Source organism: Eublepharis macularius, chromosome 2, assembly GCF_028583425.1.
Source record: "Eublepharis macularius isolate TG4126 chromosome 2, MPM_Emac_v1.0, whole genome shotgun sequence".
Lineage (NCBI taxonomy): Eukaryota > Metazoa > Chordata > Lepidosauria > Squamata > Eublepharidae > Eublepharis > Eublepharis macularius.
In genome coordinates, this window is record NC_072791.1 from 113,741,009 (window position 1) to 113,765,927 (window position 24,919).

The 24,919-nt window shown below is 39.2% G+C and overlaps 2 protein-coding genes across 2 annotated transcripts in view; one reads left to right on the forward strand and one right to left on the reverse strand.

Moving 5' to 3' along the window:
* Window positions 1-3,035: 3,035 nt before the first annotated feature.
* Window positions 3,036-19,628, forward strand: EIF3M (eukaryotic translation initiation factor 3 subunit M). Its single transcript, XM_054971665.1, has 11 exons — window positions 3,036-3,092; window positions 4,240-4,372; window positions 4,895-5,033; window positions 5,466-5,589; window positions 6,128-6,222; window positions 12,085-12,168; window positions 12,411-12,510; window positions 14,137-14,218; window positions 17,995-18,138; window positions 18,461-18,521; window positions 18,976-19,628. The coding sequence occupies exons 1-11, from the start codon at window positions 3,051-3,053 to the stop codon at window positions 19,094-19,096; spliced, it is 1,125 nt and encodes a 374-aa protein (XP_054827640.1). The 5' UTR covers window positions 3,036-3,050; the 3' UTR covers window positions 19,097-19,628.
* CCDC73 (coiled-coil domain containing 73) overlaps window positions 19,524-24,919 on the reverse strand; it is a 112,938-nt gene continuing 107,542 nt past the window's right edge. The window contains exons 15-16 of the mRNA XM_054969982.1: window positions 22,796-22,929; window positions 19,524-19,775 (exon numbers count right to left, since the gene is read on the reverse strand). Coding sequence (XP_054825957.1) covers window positions 19,524-19,775; window positions 22,796-22,929 — 386 coding nt within the window. The remainder of the gene's footprint in view (window positions 19,776-22,795; window positions 22,930-24,919) is intronic.

The following is a 24,919-nucleotide window of genomic DNA, read 5'->3' on the forward strand; positions in this document are numbered from 1 at the left end:
ATGGTAGTCACTTTTTAAAATTTACAAGCTAACATTTTCCTGCATTTCTGGGTAATCCCTCATGTTGCCTATGGATAGCACTTTTTTTGTTGCTCTGGTGATAGGAAGAGGCCTTGGCAGACTGACAGACAGAAGGGAGTCTGGAAAGAGGTCTGACTTTCCACAATGTGGAACTGAATTATTCAAGGTTTTCTTTTTTACTAAGATAGGAGGGCTGCACTGTAGGAAAGTGGACTCAGAGAAATGCATTAGTAAAGAGAGAGGGATCATAGACTTTACTACTGTGTGCTACTATCTGTTGTTTGAAGCATGATCCTGTTGGTTAGTTCTGTTTGTTTAATATGTCAGTTTTAGAATTGCTTGTACTCTGTTTTAGCATTTCCTCAATAGTCTATATTGGATTTTGCATTTATATACCCTATTACATTGTTTATTGAAATGATCTTAAAATTGACTGTACTAACTCACACTGTTTAATCTGCTTTGAATCTAAATGAAAGGCTGACTTACAAATAAATAAATAAAAAAATATTCTGAGTAAATGATGGTTGTTGTGGATTTTTCGGGCTGTATAGCCGAGGTCTTGGCATTGTAGTTCCTGACGTTCCTGATGGTCTTGACAATGCCAAGACCACGGCTATACAGCCCGAAAAATCCACAACAACCATCGTTCTCCGGCCGTGAAAGCCTTCGACAATATTCTGAGTAAAGCTGACATTTTATAACAGGCTTAATCCTAGCATTTATTTTCAGACATTAAGCACAACTAGTGAATACAAAAAAAATTGCTACGAATCCCTACAGTTATACTAGAAGACTGTTGTAATGATTTCAAGAAATGGGTGCATGTGTCTTTCCTTTATAACAGTTCTATATTTCTCATAGGATTTAACTGAACACTCTGTCTCCTTGGCTATCTGTTCTTTCAAAATGCCTTCCTCACAGAATGTTCCCTCTTCCCAGGCTATTATATCCCACTTAAAATATTTTCTTCTCCTCAGGATGTTTGAGATCCCACCGCTATGCCTCCACTTGTTATGATCTTCACTTTCTTTAGGGTGGATTTTGCTTTAATCTTTCCCTTCACACCCTTTGGGTAGTTAGCTGCCACCAGGAATATTAAATTCCAATATATTTTATTTAAGTTTTCCCTTTGGTAACGTGTTTATGCGTCAGGCTCCTTCATGGTTCTATGTGGCCCTGAGGATAGGATGGGAGATAAGAATGACTGCTACTCTGGGATATAACAAAACAAAATCAAAGTTTATTTTTTAAGAAGCATATTGGTTACATAAAAGTCATTCTTAGTTCTTCTAGTTGCTTCATCCAAACTCATTCACACAGATCTCTTGTAAGGCTTCACACACAGTTAGCCTCTTTCTCTAGGCTCTATATTTCCCTCACAGAGAACTCCTCAGACAGCACACAGCTAGCCTGTTTTCTTTTCACTCTCAATTCTTTCTCTCTCAGGCGCGCACACAGTTTGCCTGCTTCAAATAGAATGAATATATAGTCTCACAGACACACTCAGTTCAGGCTTCCACTCGGGTTGCCTTTCCCTCACAAATGCATGAACACACTCAGGCTGCACACAGCTGGCCTCTCTTGCCCTAACTGAATCTTTTCTCTCCCTCAGTAACTGAAAACTGCCTTCACTCCGCCCACTCTCTGTCATCAACCAATCATATCACTCACTCATCTCTCTCTTTCACCCCCCCTCTTCAGCTATCTCACCAAACATTTAAAGACACATGCACCCATTTCTTGAAATCATTACAACTGTTAACAAAACTGCAAAGCTCTGACCAATGCATATTAAATTCGGAAATGGCTGCCATATTTCAGAAGCATAAATGAAATGAATCAACAATGTACCCACTATTTAGTGTGATTACAAATTAAACTTTCTGCAGTGTCTTTTACATACGAACCAACAAAAATTACATTGTGAAGTCATCACAATTAACCAAAAGTTAACATTAGAATAGTAGTATTAGTTTTATGGAACTGACTAAAAAAGAGAGAATAGCGTTGATCCCTGCGATTATTACAGGAAAAGACTTAAAACATCCCTCTGGATATTATCATACATGACATTGACACCTCATCCTTTGTGTTCACTAGGAAGCCTGAGATTTACAGTGCAATCTTAAGAATAGGAGTAAGCCCCACTGAACAGACACAGGTAAGATTCTGTGACAACCTGCTTAAAATAACACTGTACTCTGAAGTCAGTATTCATAGGATTGCAACATATTTAACTTTTGCTTTGCCAACCACCTGTAAGGAAAACTACTTGTCTCCTTAACAGACATATCATGAGACAGGCTTGCCAACTCCAGGTTAGGAAATTTCTGGAGATTAGGGGATGGAGCCAGGGAGGGGAGGGCCGAGGAGGGCTTAGGGAAGGAAGGGACCTCATATGGGGTATTAATACCATAGTATACACTGTCCAAAGCAGCCATTTTCTCGGGAGGGGAGGGTTGATCTCTGTAATCTGGAAAGCAGTTCCAGAAGATCTCCAGGCCTTACCTGGAGGTCAGCAACCCTGAATGATTTACCTCTGTCCCATGAAAAGCGTCTCCATCGCTACATATCAATTCTCTATTAAAGGGATATTTTTCCCCATGGCAATTGGCATGGCTATTAGTAGGACCGGAAAGTCTGGGGTGACCAGAAATGTGTTTAAATTACCATTTCATGCTGTGTGTTGCAATAACAATGTTCACACGCGCATTTAAAAACACGTGCAACCGGCGGGGCCGCGAAAGGGCTGGAGGAAACAAGAATGATAGTTCCCACCCGAACTTCAGTCACTCTTTTGCAATTCCAAACGCGCGACGTATTTTTTCGGCGTCCTATCTATTCTGACTAGGACACATCCATGCAGGCTCGAGGGAGGAAGGGAAGCAACGGCACACAAAGCATTGAGGCAGCCGTGCCCCGGAAGCGGAACGTGCGTGCCTCCGTAGCAGGTCGGCCTGATCTTCCGGTCGGGTGGCGTGCTCGAGGCTGTGCGTGAAGCTGCTGCTGCTGCTGCTGCTGCTGCGATGAGCGTCCCGGCTTTCATCGATATCACTGAGGAGGATCAGGTCGGGATGAAAAAGGGCTGCTCTTTCTTCTCCATCTCCCCTTCCCCTGCCCGGGACGTTGGCGGGCAACGGCCGCTTTGCGGAATCCCAGCCTCCCCTTCCCCTCCCCGCGCAACCGCCACAGGAGAGGCGAGCGGGTCGCCGCCGGCACTGCCCTCCTCTGCTCCCCAGCACGGGGCGACCTGGGGAGGGAGCGGGGGCTGACGAAGCGACTGAACAGGTTGAGCAGATCGTTAGTTGGTGGAGGTGTGCGGCTTCGGCCATCCCCCCCCCCCCCCAGCAGCAGCCTTTCTTTCCCGAGTGTGCCCTGTTGCCTATCTTAAAAACGCGCTTGGCAGAGCTAACCTCGCTTGCTTCTGCGTCCTAGAAATTACAATTAAAGTGGCACTTCCCTCCTTGACGTATGTATGAGTACCTCTGGGTCAGGAAGAAGAGGCGGGATAATCTCGGTGTGGCTGGGAGTACGTACAAAAGGCGATGGGCTGAGACTCGGTGACTGCTCCCTTCAGAGGGGCACGGAGAGGCCTGGAAATCGGGAATGCCTGTTAAACGTTCAGGCCGTCATCTTTAAAGAAAAGCTAGACAGCACTTTATTTGACTACTGCTGGGTGAGATCTTAACAGGCATGCAATACAACTTCATAAACGATTTGTCTCAGTTCTCAGCGGAGCTCTTACCTGAGCCTGTGATAAATCCCTTGATACATTGCAGTAATCATATGAAAACTGCTGCTCTAGGACTGGCTGCCGTGCCACTAGAGCAATGTAAAAATGGCCAGTCCATATGGAGGTGCTGACTTCATGGATGCTGAGGAATGACATTCCTAGTGGAGTGTTGCATCTACAACTGGCTTTTCTGCTGGCTTATACCCCTGTATGTGGGTCATTGAGATGGTAATGCAGCTCTCAGCTTCTGGGGCAATATATTGTCTAGTGCCCCAGAGAAAATTGTGTTTCTGTGCATACTGCCATATATCTACACCTGATATTAGATCATATTAGCTTTGCTACTTTGAAAAATGACAGATCAAAACAAGCTTATCCCTTGGGTGAGCAAGCTTATTTCCTAGTAATGGTGTAGCATATATTAACTCTTCCTTACAAAGAGATTTCCCCCTTGATTTCCCTTTCTCCTCTTTTGAAAAAAGGCTGCAGAACTTAGGGCTTACCTGAAATCTAAGGGAGCTGAGATCTCTGAAGAAAATTCTGAAGGTGGACTTCACATTGACTTGGCACAGATCATTGAAGCTTGTGATGTGTGTCTAAAGGAAGATGATAAAGGTTTGTTGTCTGGGTTGGTATCTGCATGCTTTTAGAAAGATACAGGTAAACGTTTTAACTGTTGAGGACAGAGTTGTGGTGCACTTTGATTTTAACAATGTATCTTCTAATTAAGAAACAGACTCCATTCTTCAAGGTAATCTGCTAGTGCTATTAATTTGATAACAAATCTGTCTACATAATAGTGTGTAGGATTACATCACTAGCTGTATATCGTACCGATTGTTTTTCAAATGGAATAACTAAGCTGGCTAATAATGTTAAATACAAATATACAGAAGTAGGCCAGCGGATGCAATTCTCACTCTTTCTCCCATTTTTGCAGAGTTAATAGGTGATGAAGCAGCAGGGAGCCAAGGTGTTAGTTCATAATGAACGTTTTTGGATAGGCCCATGATTCTGGAAAAGCTTTTCTGTATAACTGACAACATAAAATAAGCAGTAATGCCTGGGAATCTTATAAGGTAGGACAACATTAGTTTTAATTATTTCTTTAGTCAAAAATATTTTTTTTCTTTGTAGATGTTGAAAGCGTGATGAACAGTGTAGTGTCTCTGCTTCTTATTCTGGAACCTGACAAGCAAGAGGCTTTGATTGAGAGCCTATGTGAGAAATTGGTCAAATTTCGGGAAGGTGAACGACCATCTCTTAGACTGCAGCTGTGAGTGCTTTCTGTGGCTAAATGGAATAAAACATGTCCTTTATCAATATTATAGATGAGAGAGAGAATGTCTTCGGCAGACTGTATAAGAATCTCAAGTACTTTGGCACCTATTCAGAGCCTGAGAATGCAATTATGCATACTTTGAGTTGGATCTTGTCGTTTCATTCCATTGGCATTCACACATTGCTCTGTTGCATGGCGCTTTTTTTTGGATGTCTCAAGACTTTTATCAGTGAAATGGGAGTGCTAGATATTGTGGCTCAGTTAAAAATCTGAGTGCTTAGAGATTCTTTGATGCAGAATTCAATTAGCAAGGTGGTTTTAAAGTTTAAATACTTGTAGTTATTCCAGTGGGGTTTAGTGTGTTGTTTGTTCTTTCTGTTAATGAATTACAAACACTAAGAAAATTAATTTTTCATTATTGCTTAGGCTGAGTAATCTTTTTCATGGCATGGATAAGAATACCCCTGCCAGATACACAGTCTACTGCAGCCTTATTAAAGTAGCCTCTACCTGCGGTGCTATACAGTACATCCCAACTGAATTGGAACAGGTAAGCAGTTGGATAGGGTTTGCCTATTAACTGCATAACTTTTTGATCAAGGGAATCGCTTTTTAAAATTGTCATATACTTTTGTTTTTGTTTTGATGCAGTTCCCTCTCCTTCATTCCAGGATTCAGAACATCTTTTTAAGGGAAACTGTAAAGCCATAAATACTGCCTGGGATCCAAAGAGTCACCATTGGCATGTTCAAGAGCTTAGACATACGCAATAGATTCTTTACCATGGCATATTACATACTTCTGTAGAAATTCCTCTCAATTTCAGAATTGTACTGCAGTGTGGCATAGGAGGCTGCTGTTTGAGAAACATAAGCCAACAGTAGCTTGGAATTAATTATACGTGGTACTTTGGGCACCGGCCACAAAACCTCCATTAAGACCTTAACTTGCTTGTAGAAGAACATTTTCTAACTTTCATATCCTCAATATCTGTTTTAAAATACGCTTACATTTCAAAGTTGAAATCAATTTCATTTTTCTCAACAGTTAATCCATTTTTAAAAGCTTTTGCATAAAACCTTTTATAGGTTCGAAAATGGATTTCAGATTGGAACCTCAACACAGAAAAAAAACATACTCTTCTTCGTCTGTTATATGATGTGCTAGTGGACTCCAAAAAAAGGTAATCAGCACTAAATATTGAATACTTTTATTTGATTTATTTATAGTCAGTGCCTTTCTCACTGAGACTCAAACGTAGATTACACAGTGTAAGTTAATACAATTAACAGGATGAAACATCTGATAAGTGATGTGAACAGGTGGCTGGTGGCAGGCTGAAACTTTTCTCCTTTGGTTACTGTTTAAGAGCTTTTTGTTTTATTCGAATGATATAAATGTTTATTGTTATAGACAGTTTTTGATACATCCAACATTCTGATAATGTTATCCCTTATTAGAGGAACATTAGACAAAGTGGGAAAGGTCCAGTTCTATACTGATATTTTAAAAAAAATGTTTGTGAAATTTGTGTTTTGACCATATTTCCTTGGAAATATGTTTTATTGAATTTGCAGGTATCACTGGAAGAGCCAAAATTCAATCGTGGCTTCAGTCAATGGTCATGATTGAGTAAAACTCACTAATTCAAAAAATCTTTTGGACTCATTTCCCCCTCAAGGCTTCTCCCCATTGGCCCACACCTCCCCCCCCCCAATTTTCTCAAGACGGGTAGGAAAGGAGAGTATTTTTTCCTCCCCTCTGTGTGGGTAGAATAATGTTGTGCTGGGTTGTATCCTTCCGCTCAGCTGAGGATGGCATATTCCATTCATACAAGCTGTGTTCCACTGGCAGAATCCTCTTTGCATTGCAGAAGTTTCCTCTCACAGAAGGGATACACCATTCTTAGCTGAGTGGACTAGTAGGATACAACTAATGAGTCTGGCTTACATTCCCAGATCTGTTAAAGGGGTTTATCTTAAGGAGAGGAACCCCAGTGATTCCTTGGGTGGTGGGTCCTAGCTGAGCACTTGACTGATCTCGCCCCCTCAAAAGTGATTGCGGAGTGGTTCAGCTTAGAGAAGAGCCCCCAGCTTCTGCAAGTGAACAGATTAAATTCATGATTAGGATACAAATATTTATAGTAGTAGAAATAAACTGTTTTGCTGTCTTATCTTTAGAAACTGTTTATTTCTAAAAGTTATAGATTTGATATGGTTATTATTTATTCATTTGTGTTATTTCTCACAGAGACTCAAGGCGGGTTACATTGTGTCAGTCAAATACAGTCAGCAGCATGAGACATCTGGTAAAACAAGTGCAATAGAGTTTGTATTGTAGAAATCTGAAACAGTTGAAACAAAGCATAAGTACTTAAACTTGACACATTAAACAATGCAGAAATTACATAGTAGGAGCATACTTAGAGAATGCAGTACCTTTGCCAAACATCTTTCTGAACCTGTGTAAAAAAGCCTTCCTGAATAATACAGTTTTGCATTGAGGAAAGCCAGGAGAGTGGGAGCCTTCCTGATCTCATCAGGCAAACCATTTTGTAAGGTGGGGGCCACAACAAAGACAGCATGTGTATGGGCAGTTGTTGATTTTGCCCCATCTGCAGGGTGGCACCTGCAGAAAGTTGTATTTGGATGGGCAAGCATAGGAAGAGATGTGGTCCAGGAAATAGAAGGGACTAAGGCCATGAAAGATTTTCTATGTTAGCCAATCATTTGAATTGAGCCTGGTAACTGATGAGCAGCCAATAAACTGATTGCAGAACGGGTGAAGTATGCAAGTACTGCCTATCTTCTGATATTGTCCAAGCTAACCATGCTGTGGCATTCTGTACCTACTGGAGTCTCTGAGTTGACTTTGTGGAGATACCAATGTAAAATGCATTACCGTAGACTATTCTTGATGTTACTGTGGCATGGATCCAGGTGGCCAGACTGGCCATATTGAGGTAGGGGGCTATCTTCTGAGCTACACTGAATTGAATGAAAACGGGGGTGGGGGTTGCACAGTTGCATTAATTTGCCTCTCCAGTAGCACTGCTGGATCTAGTATGATCCCTAGGCTCTTAATTGAGTCAGCAAGGGTCAATTAAACCCCACTGAAAATAGTATCTTTCGGTGATACAGTATCTTTCAAGATCTTTTTTCCCCAACTAGCATCACGTCTGTCTTGTCTCAATTTATTCGCTTTTAGTCAAAACCTCTACAACATCTCCAGAGGATTTGGATAGACAGAAATATTGAACTGGTGTCATCCACATAGTAATAACATCCAATTCCAAAACACTGAATGATTTCGCCTAAAGCCTGTACTCAGAGTATGAGTATCATGGTAAATAAGATTGTGCCTTGTAGAACTCCACAAGACAACTCCCACAATGAGAACGGCAACTCTTTGAGTCTGATTCATGGGGAATTATGTAAATCAGTCCAAGGCACATCCCTTGATACCTTCTTTGGCATCCAAATGCCTCAACAGGATTGCATGATCTGCAGTATTAAGGCTACAGATTGATCCAGTAGGGGTAACAAGAAAATATAGCCTTTGTTTATATTCAGATGGAGATCATCAGCTAAAGCCACCAGATCCATCTCTGTCCCAGAGCTCAACCTGAAACCAGATGGAAAATGGTCCAGAGGACATGAGTTATCCAAGAAGGCCTGAAGTTTATCTGCTACTGCTCTCTCAACCACTTTGCCTAGAAAGGGCAGATTAGAGACTGGGCAATAATTGGCCACATCATTGTTGTGTGGGATGGCTTTTTAAGTAGCAGAAAAATAACTGCCTCTTTGAGTGGGCAAGGGATTGTGCCCTGATTTAGCAGTTGGTTTATGATAGGCATATGGGTTCATTAATGTGAACCTTGTGTGATTTTAACAGCCAGGATGGGCAAGGGTCCAGTGCACAAGTGGTGGCCTCACGGATCATAAGAAGAAACCTGCTCGATCAGACCGGTGGTCCATCTAGTCCAGTGCTTCTCAAACTATCTGATATGGCAGACTGGCTATTTTTTCCCAATGTGCTAGGGACCAGTATCAGTTTGTACCATGTTATTACTCTATTTGCATAGGCATGTAGCACATCAGATCTCTATTGCTAAAACCCACCCCCACCCCAGGCACCCTTGTTACCTCCCAAAGACCCTTATCTTTTACCATCCTCCTCAAAGCAGCTTTGGCATAAACTATTAAAGCATACATTTGCAGAGGATAGCTTTTAACAATAAATGGGGTTCAGAACTCATGCTGTGTATCTTGCTTTGATGTTTTTATATTCCTGCAGGGTTAGGGTCCATAGTCCATTTGTGCTTTTTAGAGTTCCTGTTTTAGCACTGTTATAATTAATTCATGCAATATAAAAATTACCCAGAGGATGAAATGTTAGTTCTGTGTTAAAAATGAAGCTGTGTAAACAAAAAAAATTGTTTAATTAGAAGTCCCGCAAAAATACAAAACCTGATGCTATTGCAAAATGTTTCTACTTGTTGAAATGCACTGCCATTAATAAATGGTATCCTGCTTATTTCCAAGAGCTTCTTTTTTTCTTCCCTCCCTTATTTTTTGAATTTATATTAACCTTGACAGTTCTGCAACATTATGGAACTCTGTTTGGGAACTAGTAGAATATTAACTGCTATGTATTAAAAGATTATGATCTTTCCTTTTGGGAGTACCCATGTTATCTCAAAATAGTATTTTTGTTTTATCGCGGCATATATTTTTTTTTTATAATATTTTTTATTTTTCAATATCTAACATACAAAACTACTACATACATACATACCCTACAAAACAGTAACTACAAAAGACTACAATAGCACAAGGGATGGGAAGGAAAGGAGAAAAAAGAGAAGGGGAAGGGGGTGGGTGGAGAAAAAGGGGAAGGTAATCTACAAACACTAAACACTACGTTTCAATGCTTTCCCTTCATACTGCCACAGTAAAAAAAATAGCTTAATAAGATAGTGACGGAGTGGTTGATCATACAAATTACAAATTACAGCTCAAATTAAATCTTTTTCCCTCCCCTGGGCCTCGGGCGCAATTCCCTCTGCGCAGCTACCGCCGGAGCGCTCATTGCCTCCCCCCTCCCTTCAGGCTTCGGATCCTCTTCTTTTTGCTTGGTATCTGGTCCAAATTCTGGATTTATAGCCACAAAATCCCTTAGCTGATCTTCCGAATTAATCTTGTAAGCTTTATCTTTATAACTAAACCCGATTCCTTCCGGGAGTAGCCATTTGTACTTTATATCCCGTTCCCTCAAAAGAGCTGCCAACATCTTGTACTTAAATCTTTTCTTCCGCACTAGAAATGGAACGTCCTTCAATATCTTGACTTTATTTCCCAGAAAGTCCAATTCCGCGTTGTATGAATTATATAGGATACTGTCCTGGACCCTCCTAGATGAAAACTCGATAACAATCTTGCGAGGCAGCTGCCGCTTCGTTGCATATTTTGAAGATGCCCGACGGACTCCCAAAATGGCGCTTTTCACCTCTTCTTTAGTTGCCCTCGCGGGTGTCGCTAAATGTTCCGAGGCAAGATCCCATAAATCCTCTTTTTCCTCCTCCTTAACATTCTGGAGACGCAAAATGGTTTGTGTTCGCTCCACTTGCAGTCCGATCAGCTGGTTTTCCACCAACTTTAATTCCCTGTTCGTTGCTCTCGTAAGTGACGCACTTTCCCGGGCAGACTTCTCTGCCCCCCCCCGCTGCTTCTTTAATGGCTTTCACATCGCTTTCAATTAAGCCCACCCTTTGATCTGTTTCATTCAGCTTGTCAACAAAGGGTTTTATGGCTTCCATAACCGCTCTTTTAACCAGTTCTTCAAGCGTCTCGCCCCTCTGCAAGGCCGTTGTAACTGACTTGCCAAGAGAAGGACTCTGCTTTCTTGCTGCCATTTTAGGGGGGGGGGACCCGCCAATCTTCCGAGACACTATGAGGGGGGGAAAATCCAAGTCTTCTAACCTTCAGACCCCACCACTCCTCACAGCGCTTGTAGTAACAGAAGGGATTCGCTTACTTCCAGGCTTTTCGCCTAATCCTGCTCCTTGCCGTTTTCAATAGCCCGGCAGCACACTGGGTGCCGCGCTCGTCTGCCGGCCTCCATGGGGACAAACGGGCGATTTACCCCCTGCCTCGATCTGTCAGAGGGCTCTTCCCGGCACGTCCCGGACTCAGACTCCCTGCCTGAGAGTTTGGGGGCTAACCTTTGCAGATCAGCCGCCCGGCCAGGCGGCTCGGCCGCTTCCTCTCGGACCTGCCGAGAGGAGCGTCCGACATGGCTGCGAAAACGAAAACGAATCGTTTTATCGCGGCATACATGGTGGGGTGGGACGTAAAAAAAATCCAGTACCCCAAACAAATGGACTTGTCAGGGGAAGATGGTGAAGGAGGGTGGGGGTCTTGAGGGTGAGGATGAGTGGCGAGTCTTTGGATGGGTTCACATGGGACCCCACATCCTATCATGAAGTTTGATGGATTACTCATCTTTCCAGGATAGTGAATAGATGATGGTGGGGAGAGGCTAGGTCTCAGGCTTCCTCTTGGGCTGCTGATGTGAGAGGCACTGACTGAACAGATGCAGCTTGAGGGCAGGTGATAATTGTGTTGAGTTGGAGGGGTGACAATGACTGGGAGAAGGTGAGGTGGCCTTCTCTCCCCCCCACCCATGTAAAAGGGCTTCTCAAGAGCAAACTAGTGCAATTATCTTTAAATCCCAATTATTCCTCTTGAATTAGCAGGTGATACTCTGAGTAGCAGTAGTGGTTTCACTAACAGAAAATCTCCCTCCAGACTATATGTTTATTTATACAAATTTCAGCCTTAATTTATGTTTGAATGAATGTATTCAGATGTTTTCTACTAAATCATATAACGATGTTGCCACCTGAAAGAGGGCTTTCTGTAACTGGCAGAAAATTTACTGGTCTAAAAGTATAAAGTGAACGATGAAATCATAATGTCATAGTACCTTTAATTATTTGAGTATTTTGTTAAAATGATTTACAAAGAAATGTTTTCCTCCGCAGTGACAGTGCAGCAAAAGTAATGGTAGAGTTGCTGGGAAGTTACACAGAGGACAATGCGTCTCAGGCTAGAGTTGATGCTCACAGGTAATGGAAAAACTTAAATTCAGGATTTCTTTCAACGCTGTTGTTTTCTGAATGTCCCAAAGGACCCGAGGAATCTTTAAAATGCACTCCAGGGTACATTCTTCTCCCCACCTCCACTAAGTTTATGGGATGGTATATATTGTGGCAGAGGAGGTAGCTGAACTGCCTAAGTTCACAGAAGTGTTTGGACATTTTTTGCATGACTGATGCCAAGTATAGCCTTTCCCTTATTTTCTAATTAGGTGTATTGTCCGTGCGCTGAAGGATCCAAATACCTTTCTTTTTGACCATCTTCTTGCCTTAAAACCGGTCAAGTTTTTGGAAGGAGAACTTATTCATGATGTACGTATCCAATTATTAACTGTAAAAATTAAACATTTCCGGGAATGAAGTATATATATATAAGACCTAAGCCCCCTTCACTTGTTCTGAATTATGCCATAGATAGTAAGTTTTCTTTCTAATTCACAAATTACTTCAGTCTGCAGTCTCCAATGCACTAAAAATATTTGATATTTCAGGCAGATGCATGTTAACTAGTCTGTCTCAGGATTTCATTTAAGGGCTCATTCAAATTATGATTATCTGATGTTTTACAGTCACTCTCTGCCATTATATCACCTAAGGATCATATGAGGTGTTGCTTCCTTGGAAAAAGGATGTCAGAAAGCAAGTTTTCACACACGGTTACCTTAGAACAAGCAACATTCCCCTTCTCCCATATAAAATTTAGACTAATTGAGTGAAAAGACTGTGCCATTTTAGAAAAACCCTGAAATCTGGTAGAATCCTATGAACAAAGTAATGCAGAGTGCTTAACACTTTTTGTTGAAGGAGTTCACATCTCCTAGATGAGATCAATACCCAATAAAATTCATACTTTCCTTTAAATTGGACAGTGATTCCAGCCTCATTTGCAGTTTCATCTTGCAGCTGTATTTCCTGATGATCCTCTTACAGATCGCAAGCTGATTAAAGAACTGAAAGCAAATAATAGGAATAAATGGACAATTGCCAGTAGAATTCCTCAAGAGTCAAGGGCAACAACAGAGCCTCCAGGCTGTTTCTAAGCCTGCCTGAGGCTTATAGTTGGCCACTGTGAAGTGGAATGCTAGAGCACTGGTCTGATCTAGCAGGACTGTTCTTATATTAATCTTTATTGTAACTGCTGGTTTGTAAATTATTCATGCATGATCTGGAGTCGGAAATGAATGGGGTGGTTTTACAGTACAGCATGCAATGCAGAACACTGTAAAGCTGAGAAAAATACAAAGATGAGCAAACAACATGATCAACTAGCTACAGCTCTTTATAATGAAAAGCTAATAGGAGAAGGATTTATTAAAGTTATGACCAGCGTGGCTCCCCCTCCCCTTGCTGTCAGCATACTTGAATTTAGGGTCTACCACTGGATGTTTATTTGCAGTATGGGCAGGAACAAAGAGAATGCTTGACACAGTGCATGACTTTGTTATGGAATTAACTGCCACAAAATGCTATGATGGTCACCAGATTTAAAGGAGATGAATTTGTGGATAATAGGTGAATAGCAAGATAAACCCTTTAGAGGCTGCATGTTTCTCAATATAAATAACAAGTAGGATATCATTACTGTTTGTTTATTTATTTATTTGATTTCTGTTCCACTTTGTAATTATAAAGTCCTGTGACTGTCCAGCAGCACGTGGCTGCCTTCTGTTAGGAACAGAGTGCTGGACTAGATAATCCTTGGGCAGACGGTTCATGTACTTTTATGGAACTCATTGAAGTCAGTAAAGCCTAAATAAAGTTAACCATTACATCCAAATAATGTAAGCATTATTTGGATGTAATGGTTAACTTTATTTAGGCTTTACAAATGTCCATATTAATGTTGGAAAACATCTATGAGATGTTTGGGGAATTAATGTGAGTTTTTAATTTTATGCTATTAAAACTGTTCTTAATTATTGATGTTTTCCTGTATAGCTTTTGACAATTTTTGTCAGTGCCAAGTTAGCATCTTATGTCCGGTTTTATCAAAACAACAAGGACTTCATTGATTCTCTTGGTAAGTTCTTATTTTCATTTATGTCTGATTATCTTCTTTGCTATGGCATAATTGTCATGTCAGTCTAGCATGTCTTCGTCAAAAGGGAAAACCTTCCTACTGGATCTTGTGGTATAATACAAGGGCTCTTAACTATGTTGATACTTGGTATTTATCTTTGGGTTCTTCACTTCTGTTTGTGGGTTGGTCAGCTCAGCAGTTTAGTGCCTTCAGGGGCATTTGTAGGTAGACTGGAATATGACAGTAAAATCCAACTATCTGTCCTCATTTCCTTCAGGTTCATTAACCAGTTGAGAATCAGGCACACCACTAGGTAGATGGCTTTCTGCTGCTCGGAAATGCCAAGCTTAGATGATGTGGGCTATCCTGACTACTTCCTTCTCATTACATGGAACATCTTAAACTCTTCTAGAAATCTAATTCTCCTCTGATTGATGTGTCAACTGACTTTGTTCACCACTGTGAGTGGGGCACTAATCTGTCTAGAAGAGCAGCATATAAGCACACTGTTAGTCTAAATGGGGTGCTCACTTTTCTTTTTCATTCCACTAAGAGGTACCTCTTTCTATGTCTTTTGATGGCTTTTCATGCATGCAGGCTATCATTTGATGATGCAGTAGCAAATCAATTAACTTGAATAGTAGTAAGCCACAGGAACTGTGAATCCTGAAATGTAGGCCTTATTCAGACTCCTCAAACAAGCCTCAATTTATTTGTGACAAGGACAAGAATAGTATAATCATGGGCTCAAACATCTCATGCATTCAGAGGTCTATGGTGCAGATCCATTTCTCTACAGTATAAAAATGTGTAGCAGAGAAAATGATTGGTAGACATACAAACTCTGCTACCTTGCCATGGATAAGATGTTCTTTGAGGAACAACTAAAGCTGTGAATAAGATCAAGTTGTGAATCTAACAAAGGTGAAGTACAATAAGATGTAGAGTTTCCAAGTGTTTTCATATGTACGCTTAATTTTTTTGCATATGCATTAGTCTTAACAAACCACATTCTGTCCCAGTTAATATGTTTCATAGAATGAAGCTTTGTGATGGAATGTTAATGTCAGCACCCTTTTATTTACACACCCTAGAAAAAAGGAGTAGTAATTAACACTTTGGCACTCCCCCATTGATGTGTAATTGACTGTTTCAAAGGAGCAGTGGTTCATAAGCTATTGTATGCATGAAAATTACTTTTTCTGTATTGCAGCATTTTAGGACAAGGGTCAGTGACAATGCAGAAGTTGTTCAATGATGCAAGATTTTATATTAGTCCATTAAGGTTTAGATATACTAGTAATGAATTACCATTTCCATAAAACTTTGAAGTGACAGTATGTGTTGACTTCATACAAGAAAAGGGTAAAATAGACTTTCAAAACAAAATTTTAAGACCACTATTAACAGCAGCTTTGTCTGTGGCTTAATGGATTCAAGTAGAATCATGAAAACAATGGTTGTTGGGGGTTTTCCGGGCTGTATTGCTGTGGTCTTGGCATTGTAGTTCCTGACGTTTCGCCAGCAGCTGTGGCTGGCATCTTCAGAGGTGTAGCACCAAAAGACAGAGATCTCTCAATGTTTGCAGTAGCTGAACTGAGAGGCCTCTAGCACATTACTATGCATTACATTACATCTAGTTAAGTATATTAAAATATTACTTGTTCTTCCTGTAGGAACTAAGCAAACTTACATTGGATTGCACCCTTTGTCTTTGTGTAAAAATAAAATCCTTGTTGTGCACTTGAAATGTTAAGATATAAGGAATTACTTACACTGGGCATATCTACTTTTTCTTTTAGTACTCCTCTGGATTTTAGTACTTTGATAACCCAATAAACTAGATTGTTTTTGTTTTTTTAAGTTTTGTACTAGATTGTAAGGAATACCATAAACGTTTAGCGCAATGCAATTCTTTATTTCACATTGGTCTGTTCTCCCTGTTAAAATCAACATACTAATCTTGTTTTAGTTTGGAATTCATCACAAGGCCCATGAAGCTGTAACATCTAAGGCCTTCCACAGGTGGCATCAGTTTGTTACAATTTGTTCTATTAATGCTGACAAGTTAGGCCAACAGTTGTATTGCCGTATGTCAACTGTGAATCGCCCTAACATGTTCACATTTAATCTGGTAGTATGGGCAACCTTTTTACATTAGAAGGGTAATTAACACTTCATTTGCATTTGTTAATCAGGGTTTATGTGCACTAATTGATTTTTGGAGCTTGTAGATTTCCATTAAACCTAGTTAGCAATAGTTTCTGAAGCTTCCCATTCATTTGAGTTATGATGATCACATTTTGTTGAAACTGTGCCAGATAAATAGCCTGCATCATAATTATTGCTAATTAACACAACATTATGTCTGGTAGTAATGCGCTTCCCTGCTCTTCTATTAATGTAACAATGTTATTAATTCCAAATGTAAATATTTGTTGAGCACTCTGGTTATCCTGTCCATTCAGTTTTTCCCAAGCTTGAAATATAAATTGATCTGTTTTGCTGAAAGTTTAATCAAATTTCTGATATAGTTTGCAAACATTTGAATAAAAATACACATGTTTGTGTTCTGTTTATGTATTAGTACATATTTGGAACATCAGAAGTTTGCCTAAAGTCCTGGGAATATTTAATACTTGGACAAAATTTTAAGAGATGACCATAACTTCCTCCTTTCCCTCTTCCTCCTCCACCCTCAGTATAAATAAGGATTCAGATTAATAAATCGAACATTAACTAGCATTAAGGGTTGAATCTTGGAACATGTACCCCTTAAAATGCACTGACAGGTCATACTTGAGTGTTTCAGTTCTGAGTTTCTCCTTTCCCCACCCACATTGGTTGAACCTCCCACTCTTTCCCCACTTGATAGATTTTTATTATCCCATTTGTGATCTCTGTCTTCCTTTACACACCACCACAGGTCATCCTTTTTTCTTTGCTTGTGGTTGCTGCTCAATCTGGAAAAAAAAATCCAAAATCCCAGTCTTATCTGCTAATGAACCCAGTGAAGCATCAGTGAAGCTTTTTACAGCTAAAGGCATAGCAACAGGTCATTTGAAAAGTTGGCAGCCGTACACTTGTCCTCATCCTCCAGGGATTTCTATATCTATACTCTCTGTTGGCTCATGCTTTTTTTGTCTGCTTCCCCAAATCATAATAATATTTACGTCTCCATTCTGTTATCTGCCTTCTCCTCCCGCAGCTACTATTCTTGCTGAGCTTTGCAAGAGTTTTAAAAAGAATGGCTTTCCATGTAATTCATGTGTTGAGGGAATTGCAGACACAGGCAAGTCATGTAGATGAGTGGTTGACTGCAACGAACTGGAAAAATAACACCAACTCCACTATTTAGGGCAAGACCGTTGCAGAATGCAAGCCTTTTGAAGCCCCTCTGTAGGATGGGCAATTTACTAATTTGGAGTTCTCCCAGAGACGCTTTAAAACTCAGGAGTACAGTTGGCCTGCAGGCCTTGAATTGCACAGCCCAGCAGTATGGTGATTAAATTGACTCAGGTCAATATAGGAAGTATCATCAGAGGTGACAAATAAATAACAAAAATTCCTTTTGTCGGACTGTATCCCCTCTGTCTCTACAAACACTGCCAAACACTGGCTCTGGTTTTGTTTTTGTTAAAGGGGCAGTCCTACATCTGGTTCAAAACAGCCTAAGAAACTTGATAGTATCCTAAATCATATGTAATAAAATATGAACATGTAAGTTTATTCGCATTTGTTGCTGAAGACTTATATTTCAGTGTTCTATAATGCAGGTTTATTACATGAACAGAATATGGCAAAAATGAGACTGCTCACCTTTATGGGAATGGCAGTAGAAAACAAGGAAATCTCATTTGACACCATGCAGCAAGAACTTCAGATTGGAGCTGATGATGTAGAAGCATTTGTTATTGATGGTAAGGAATTGGTGGCTTATATTAAAAGTTAAAGATATGCCATATTTTAAATGGATATGTTGAGCATGCTTAATAGTAGCTGTAAATTCTGCAAAATCTTTTTATATAACTCGGATGTTGCAACAAATGTATTTTTATTTTATAAATTTAAATTAGGTGCATTGTGCTTGTAAAAAGTTCCTAGGATATTGCTTTAATAGATTAGCATCCTGATAATTAATGACAAACAGAATATACCTTGGGTATATTTACACTGATTTTTGCTCTAGAGAATTTCAAAAACTCTTAATTTTAAAGGCATTTCTCAATTTTTTCCCTGCAGCTGTCAAAACAAAAATGGTGCATTGCAAAATTGATCAAACACAGAGAAAAGTCGTGGTCAGGTGAGCCTTACATTTTCCTGTGGAGTGACTTAGTCCAGTGCTAATTATAACGCTTATACATCTATTTAATATTTTAACTAGAAGCAAGATATTCCTATCCATTGCCTGTAGTTAAATAGTTGCTATTTATCATAATTTTATTAAAGCTCAGACTGAATGTGATTAGCTTATTTAATGAAAGAGTCCTATTTTCCAGCACATTTCATTTAATGGCTAAACAGTGGCAAGAATACTAATGAGTTTTGTCTTTTTTTTAAAGTACTGATAAAGGCTATAGAATACCAGAGTAGCTGGCAATACAAAGTGTTGGTAACAGAGAATAATTTTTTTTTCTATATGAAGTATTATCGTCCTGTTTATTTTTTCTCTAGATGTGCACAAGAATAGCAAAGTATTTTGAAAGTGTAGCTTTAGTGTAACTGCCATGTTAATCACTTTCTAAATTTCATTTCAGTCACAGCACTCACCGGACCTTTGGAAAGCAACAATGGCAGCAGCTGTATGACACTCTAAACTCTTGGAAACAGAATTTGAATCAAGTGAAAAATAGTCTTCTCAGTTTGTCTGATACTTGATTCTTTCACCTGTGATTTCATTTCTCAGATAGAAGCTTAACTACAGTAAACCAACTCAATTTGTGAAGTTTTTATTTGCCTTTAAAAAGATTGGCATTAAATAATTTGAACTACAATCTGCAAAAGCAATAAATTTAAGCCAAAACAATTCTCAAGTTTGTCAAGCTTTTATAATCATGAAAAAATTGTCTATATTCTTGCATAAGGCAGAAGCAGACTCAGCAGGATAGTAATTGTTCAAGCTAAGGGTATTCTATAACTTTGGTAACTTTCAGTAAAGGGTTCATTCTAGAGGGTTTTTTTAACTTTAGAGGCATTAGAACTGCCAGAAGGTGTGTTACTTCTTTATACAGGATATCTGCCAATATTCTTACACCAGTGGAAGACTTTTCTCCACAGGTTTTACAAAACATGGATTCAGAAATAATTACATTTCTGCTTTATTGGTCATCATTGCCTTTTCTGGGTTGTCCTTATACTTTCTCTTTCTTGGCTGACAGAACTTCTCTAAATACAGAAAATTTTCAATGTTGTTGAGTTTTCTTTTTATGAAAGCATTTTGGGAAGTCCATTCTTTTTCTTCACTGTTGTGTGAGCTCTCATTTAACACAAGAGTACTTCCTTCAAAGGCAAGTTGAGAAGACTTCTGTTGCAGTCGTGAAGAACACTGTGTTTTGACCTAAAATATACACACATACCATTTAAAACAACATGTTCATGGCTGATTTGACACTTTTGTAAATTAACTATATCTAAACATACAACATGCTTGATATTTATGCTGCTACTGTACAGACTATTCTTGTATTGGAAAGAAATAAAGGAAGTAGTCTTATCTTTTTCTGCAAATGCAAACAGATCATTATAAAGGAACATACTACAATTACTCTATTACCTTTTAATTTAAAATATTTTAAAAATACTGTTCCAGGATACATTGTCCATCTGTAGGTTGCTTAAAAGATTCCATAAATAAGGCTTTATATACTACATATTTAAAGTTCTGAGCCAAGCTAATGCATATTCTTCTAAGAAAACTTCAATTCTATGATCTTGCCAGTTAAGTACATTTTTATAATTCTCTGGGTTTTTTTTATTTGTCATTGACTTAGAATGTATGCATAGACCTAAAGCCCTGCTCACTTGAAAATCTGAAAATGGGATGTTTGTTTTGAGCTAGAAGTAGGGAGAAAAGTTTCAGTATGCTTCCCTTACAGAGATTCAGGTGCACACACATAACCCTATTCAATGCTTGGGGCATTGCAGCAACCCAAGTTTTTTCACAGTCCTGGTTGGCTGCTGGCCTTGATCCCTTTCTTTTAAACAAATCTTCTTGACATTTACAAGATGTCAGATTTGGCTGCTTGACATCACCAATGGCAATTAGATATATTTGTCTTTAGCAATTTAATTTAATTGTCAAATAAAGTAGGAAACTTAGTAGGAAAGAAGAAATGCTGTATCAAAGTAGCAACTTATCATTACTGTTAAGTTACTCCAACTTCTGTACAAGAAACAGCAGTAGGAACAGTCCAGGGAATACTTTCGGGACCCCATAAGCCATCCTTCTGGCACAGCACACCAATCCTAAGTAGAATGGAATTGTTTGCTCTTGTGATTTCTGTTGGCTTCTTAACCTCTTGAGCAGTAAGACTTAGATTGCAAAGGAAGATTCCAGTGATAGTAAGGGATGCTTGAAGAATACACACTACTACATATTCTATCTTGTGTGGGTACTTAAGTGGAGTCACATGTTTTCTATTCCCCCATTTTGCTCTGTCTCCCCAAAATGGTGCCCCATACCTCCTCAGTGAACCTGTGGGAGGTAAAGTAGATGGTTTTAAGTAGGAAGGAAGAATCAGCAAACATTTCCCACCCCCTTCTGAAAGTGGAAACCATGGTTAGGCTCTATTGCACTAAATGTACATATATTTATATATCATCTTTGGATCTGTCATCATCTCATTTCAAGCTTTTTCCGTTTCGTGCCCATGTCTCCTGAGCAAGTCCTACCAACTGATTCTCAACTGTTAATATACCATGCCTCATGCGTCCTCATCAGGCTGCGGAGGGGATTAATTTATAAGGTCATATTTTCTGCAGTTATATAGAAACATCTGCATGGTCCATGAACTGCCTGGTTTTGCTGATATCATAATTGGCATGATCCACCCTCTTCTGTATAGGAATAAGTTTATATATTTGCCTAATATTGTTTTGTCTATTTTGAGTGTGCCAGGTACATTCTTACAACAGTCTAATATACTAGTTGCACTGTGAACTATATCAGTTGGAGAGCCTAATGTTTACTTCATTTGCATATTGTAGTTTTCTTTGTGATGGAAAACTAATGCTTGATGCATTAGAAGTTTGTAAACAAACAGGAATGTGAAAGGTGATTGATTGATTGTGAGGATATAGTCAGCCTACAACGTAATCATGCTTTGGGGTTAGAGGTGTTCTGTAGAGTTGACAGTAAAAGTAGGTAGTCAGCCTATATGTAGATGTTCTTTGGGTTTAGAACTGTTACTTAGAGATAATTCAAATGCTTTGTAATTTCCAGGTTCCAGCTTGTTGCTGTGATGATTTTTAAAATGTTTAGTACTTTAAAATGTTTATTTGTTGTAATAGGGTTGGCATTCCTCATATTGGGCGCATGAGATACGGAGCACCAATTAGGTATGCTTTCAGATTTATGAATATATTAAACAAGCAGATTACCTGCAAAACTTGTGGGGTATAGAATCTCTTCCCCTCTGAACACCAATTTTTCTAGTCTTGTTTCTCCTCCAGTTCTGCTTTCTCTCCTGCTCCTTTCCTGGGATACTATATTTCTTCCCTCCTTTCTTGCTACTCTCCCCTCTTCCTCCCCAGGAATGCCACTTTCTCTCTTTCACTACTTTCCCCCCACTGCTTCCTGTCCTGTAAACCTCCAGTTCTTGCTGGGGGTGCCTAGGCCAAGCCTCCCTCTTTATTCCCCTTTGACCATTATGCCATGGCATTTTTTCTACAAAGTATGAGATCTCATTGTTTTCTGTAAGTTCAGCAGTTTAGGGTTTGTTTTTGTTGTTTTGCAGATTTTTCTGCAAACCAGGGGCTGCCCCAGATTTGTAGTGGGGGGGAAATCTCTACTTTCTATTCATGGCTCCACTTGAAGCATATTCAGAATTAAATATAAAGATTTGGTGACAGTTGAAACTTAGTAACTGTACAAATATTTAGAAAATCCAATAGTAAATACTTTAGAGGCCAAAACAAACATTAGTTCATAAATAACATATTAACTGTATTTGATGAAGTGAGTTCTGACTCATGAAAGCTTATGCTGGAATGAATGTTGTTAGTCTTGAAGGTGCCACTAGACTCCCGTTTTATATGGATTGCATTGCATTCTGTCCGACAGGATGGATGGAAAGTAAGCAGAAGAATACAATATGCTTGAATTCATACTTGGCAAGTTATTGTTAGACCTTGTCTTCAATTCAGAAAGAATGGCTAAGATCTTCTTGATTTATATGCTGTGACTTTTTCCTGCTGTTTTCCATCAACTTTAATTGTGAAAAATGTTGCCACATTTGCCCTCTACATATTATTTTGGAGATCAAGTGGGTCTTAAAGCATCCAGATGCATATACTTCTGCACATATCTCGGGAGTTAGCTCACCAAGGTCTGCTCTGCAATATTTTTAATTGACTTACGTGTTCTGTGGGAAAATAAGGTTCATAAAAAGTCTTTGCTATTGCATTCCATTCGTCAGTGGGATTTCTCTTGGGGCCTGGATTGATACTTCCCGTATTCAGAGTGTCAGCAAGTCTATTAATGCTGATAGGAGCTGAATGACAAGGAGGAAATGGTAACAACTGTAGTTTATTCTCCAGGTACTAATTTTATAGTAACAAAACTCCTAATATCTCTCTGATCTACAATACATTGACATTGTGTTAAACCCAAAAATGTTGGTTAATCTTTAACATTTTTCATTGTTTTTCAATAGAGGATTATCAAGAAATAATTTCAGTATCAAAAAGTATTTGTATAGAAATATAGCTAATTTTTTTCTTTCTCAAAATTAAAAGCATGCTTTTGGCAAAATACTTGCAGTATATTACCTTTGCAGTTGTCACGCTATATATGTCTTTTAACAAGTACCAGTAATTCTTGAAATAGCAGACACTTTAAAAAGAATTAGTAAACTTTAATTTTTCAGTCTCATTTTAGAAATCCCAGTAAAATGAATTGTTAGCTATATATATTAGAATATTGAGAACTACTCATCATACTTACTGGATTGGCTCCCATAGAGGATTTCTGTGGATGGAGAGGAGGCAATTCCCCCCCCCTCTCCTTCCTATGGCAGACCTCTGCTTCCTCCCTCATGCTGTTCCTGGGAGTCGCATGTACCCCAGGAGAGCAGCTTTTCATCTCTAAGGAACATACTGAAGCTTGTTTATTTGTTTGTTCCAGTTTGAAGTGAACCTGTTTCCCAGCCAATAAACAGTCAATACACTATACCAGGGAGAAACCTAGGAGACTGATAAATACTCTTCAAAACACATACAATCCTTCAATCAAAGTTTATATCACAAAGTGCAAGTGCTATCCATGCAATATACAACTGTGCATATAAATTACAAGCCAATACTGAAACAGAAACAAATCCTGATTGGTTGATTCTTTAACAGGGTAACAATCCAACTGTATCCAACCCAATGCAAGGTAAGTATTTTTTTAAACAGTCCAGTGTATAATTTCTTTAAGTAGTATAGTCTTTAAAAAAAAATTTTCAGAGGAGAAGACACCGCAGTGGACTGTTGTGCAGATGAGATTATTATTAAAGAATCAAAGTAAGCCAACTTAAGTAAAGGTACAGGATACCAGATCCCATATTATCTGAACAGTGAAAGAAGCATTTCCTTCACACGGGAAAAGCGCTCTGCTTACGTTCAGGGAACTCAGCCTTGGGTGCCAGAGGAACTGAATACAAAAACAGGCTAAAAATAGATTATGTTCTAAAAACCCTTTAAATACTTGACTTGTTAGCATAGTCCATTGACTACAATTTCTTTCCACCAAACACTATTCGTAGAGTAGGCACAGGAATTGGTTTGTAGATAGTTATCGCCTTCCAAAGGTCCAAAGCGATGGTAAGGAGACATTTAAGTGTTGGAATGAAAAAAGAGGTTGGAGATCAAAGAAGGGTCAAGGAAGATGAAAGAGTAGGAAAAGATAATGCCACTGGAGTTACCTTTTCCCAACAGCAACTCAATCCATTAAGTGTCACAGTTTCTTAACAATTCTGCTACTTAAAACTAGTTAACTCATATATGCATTTTTAAATTAGTTTTCTCCTACAATAAATTAGGCGCAACTTCATTATGCTTCCTATCATCTGCATCTACAAATCCTCTGCTTCAGATTCTTGTTCGACTCCTGTATAGAATAAAATATTCCATCTCCCTCTCCCTAAAGCCATTGAATAGTATCAAAAAGCTGTCTTAGGAATTTGGCTTCCCCACCTTTCTAATAACTGATCCCTGTGGCATATCACAATCTCCTTTTGAAAGTTCCTTCACCAATTATTATCAGAAACTGGCTGACAGGACAATAATGTCTCACCAATCTTAAGAGAACTACATTGGCTGCCAGTTTGTTTCTGAGTCCAATTCAAGATACTGGTTATGACCTTTAAAGCCATTCACAGACTTGGACCTACATATCTAAAGGGCTATCTCCTCCTTTATGTCATGTGCCAAGCCAACTATGGTCCTTAAGCTGCCACCTATTGGCTGTTGAGGTAGCCTGCCTGATGCAACCATGGCCTT

What these genes read in the sequence shown, in the direction of transcription:
- EIF3M (XM_054971665.1), top strand. Translation starts at nt 3,051, where the DNA reads ATGAGCGTCCCGGCTTTCATCGATATCACTGAGGAGGATCAG. An exon ending in ATATCACTGAGGAGGATCAG is followed by an intron (nt 3,093 to 4,239) that starts GTCGGGATGAAA and finishes TTTTGAAAAAAG; the next exon opens with GCTGCAGAACTTAGGGCTTA. An exon ending in AAGGAGAACTTATTCATGAT is followed by an intron (nt 12,511 to 14,136) that starts GTACGTATCCAA and finishes TTTCCTGTATAG; the next exon opens with CTTTTGACAATTTTTGTCAG.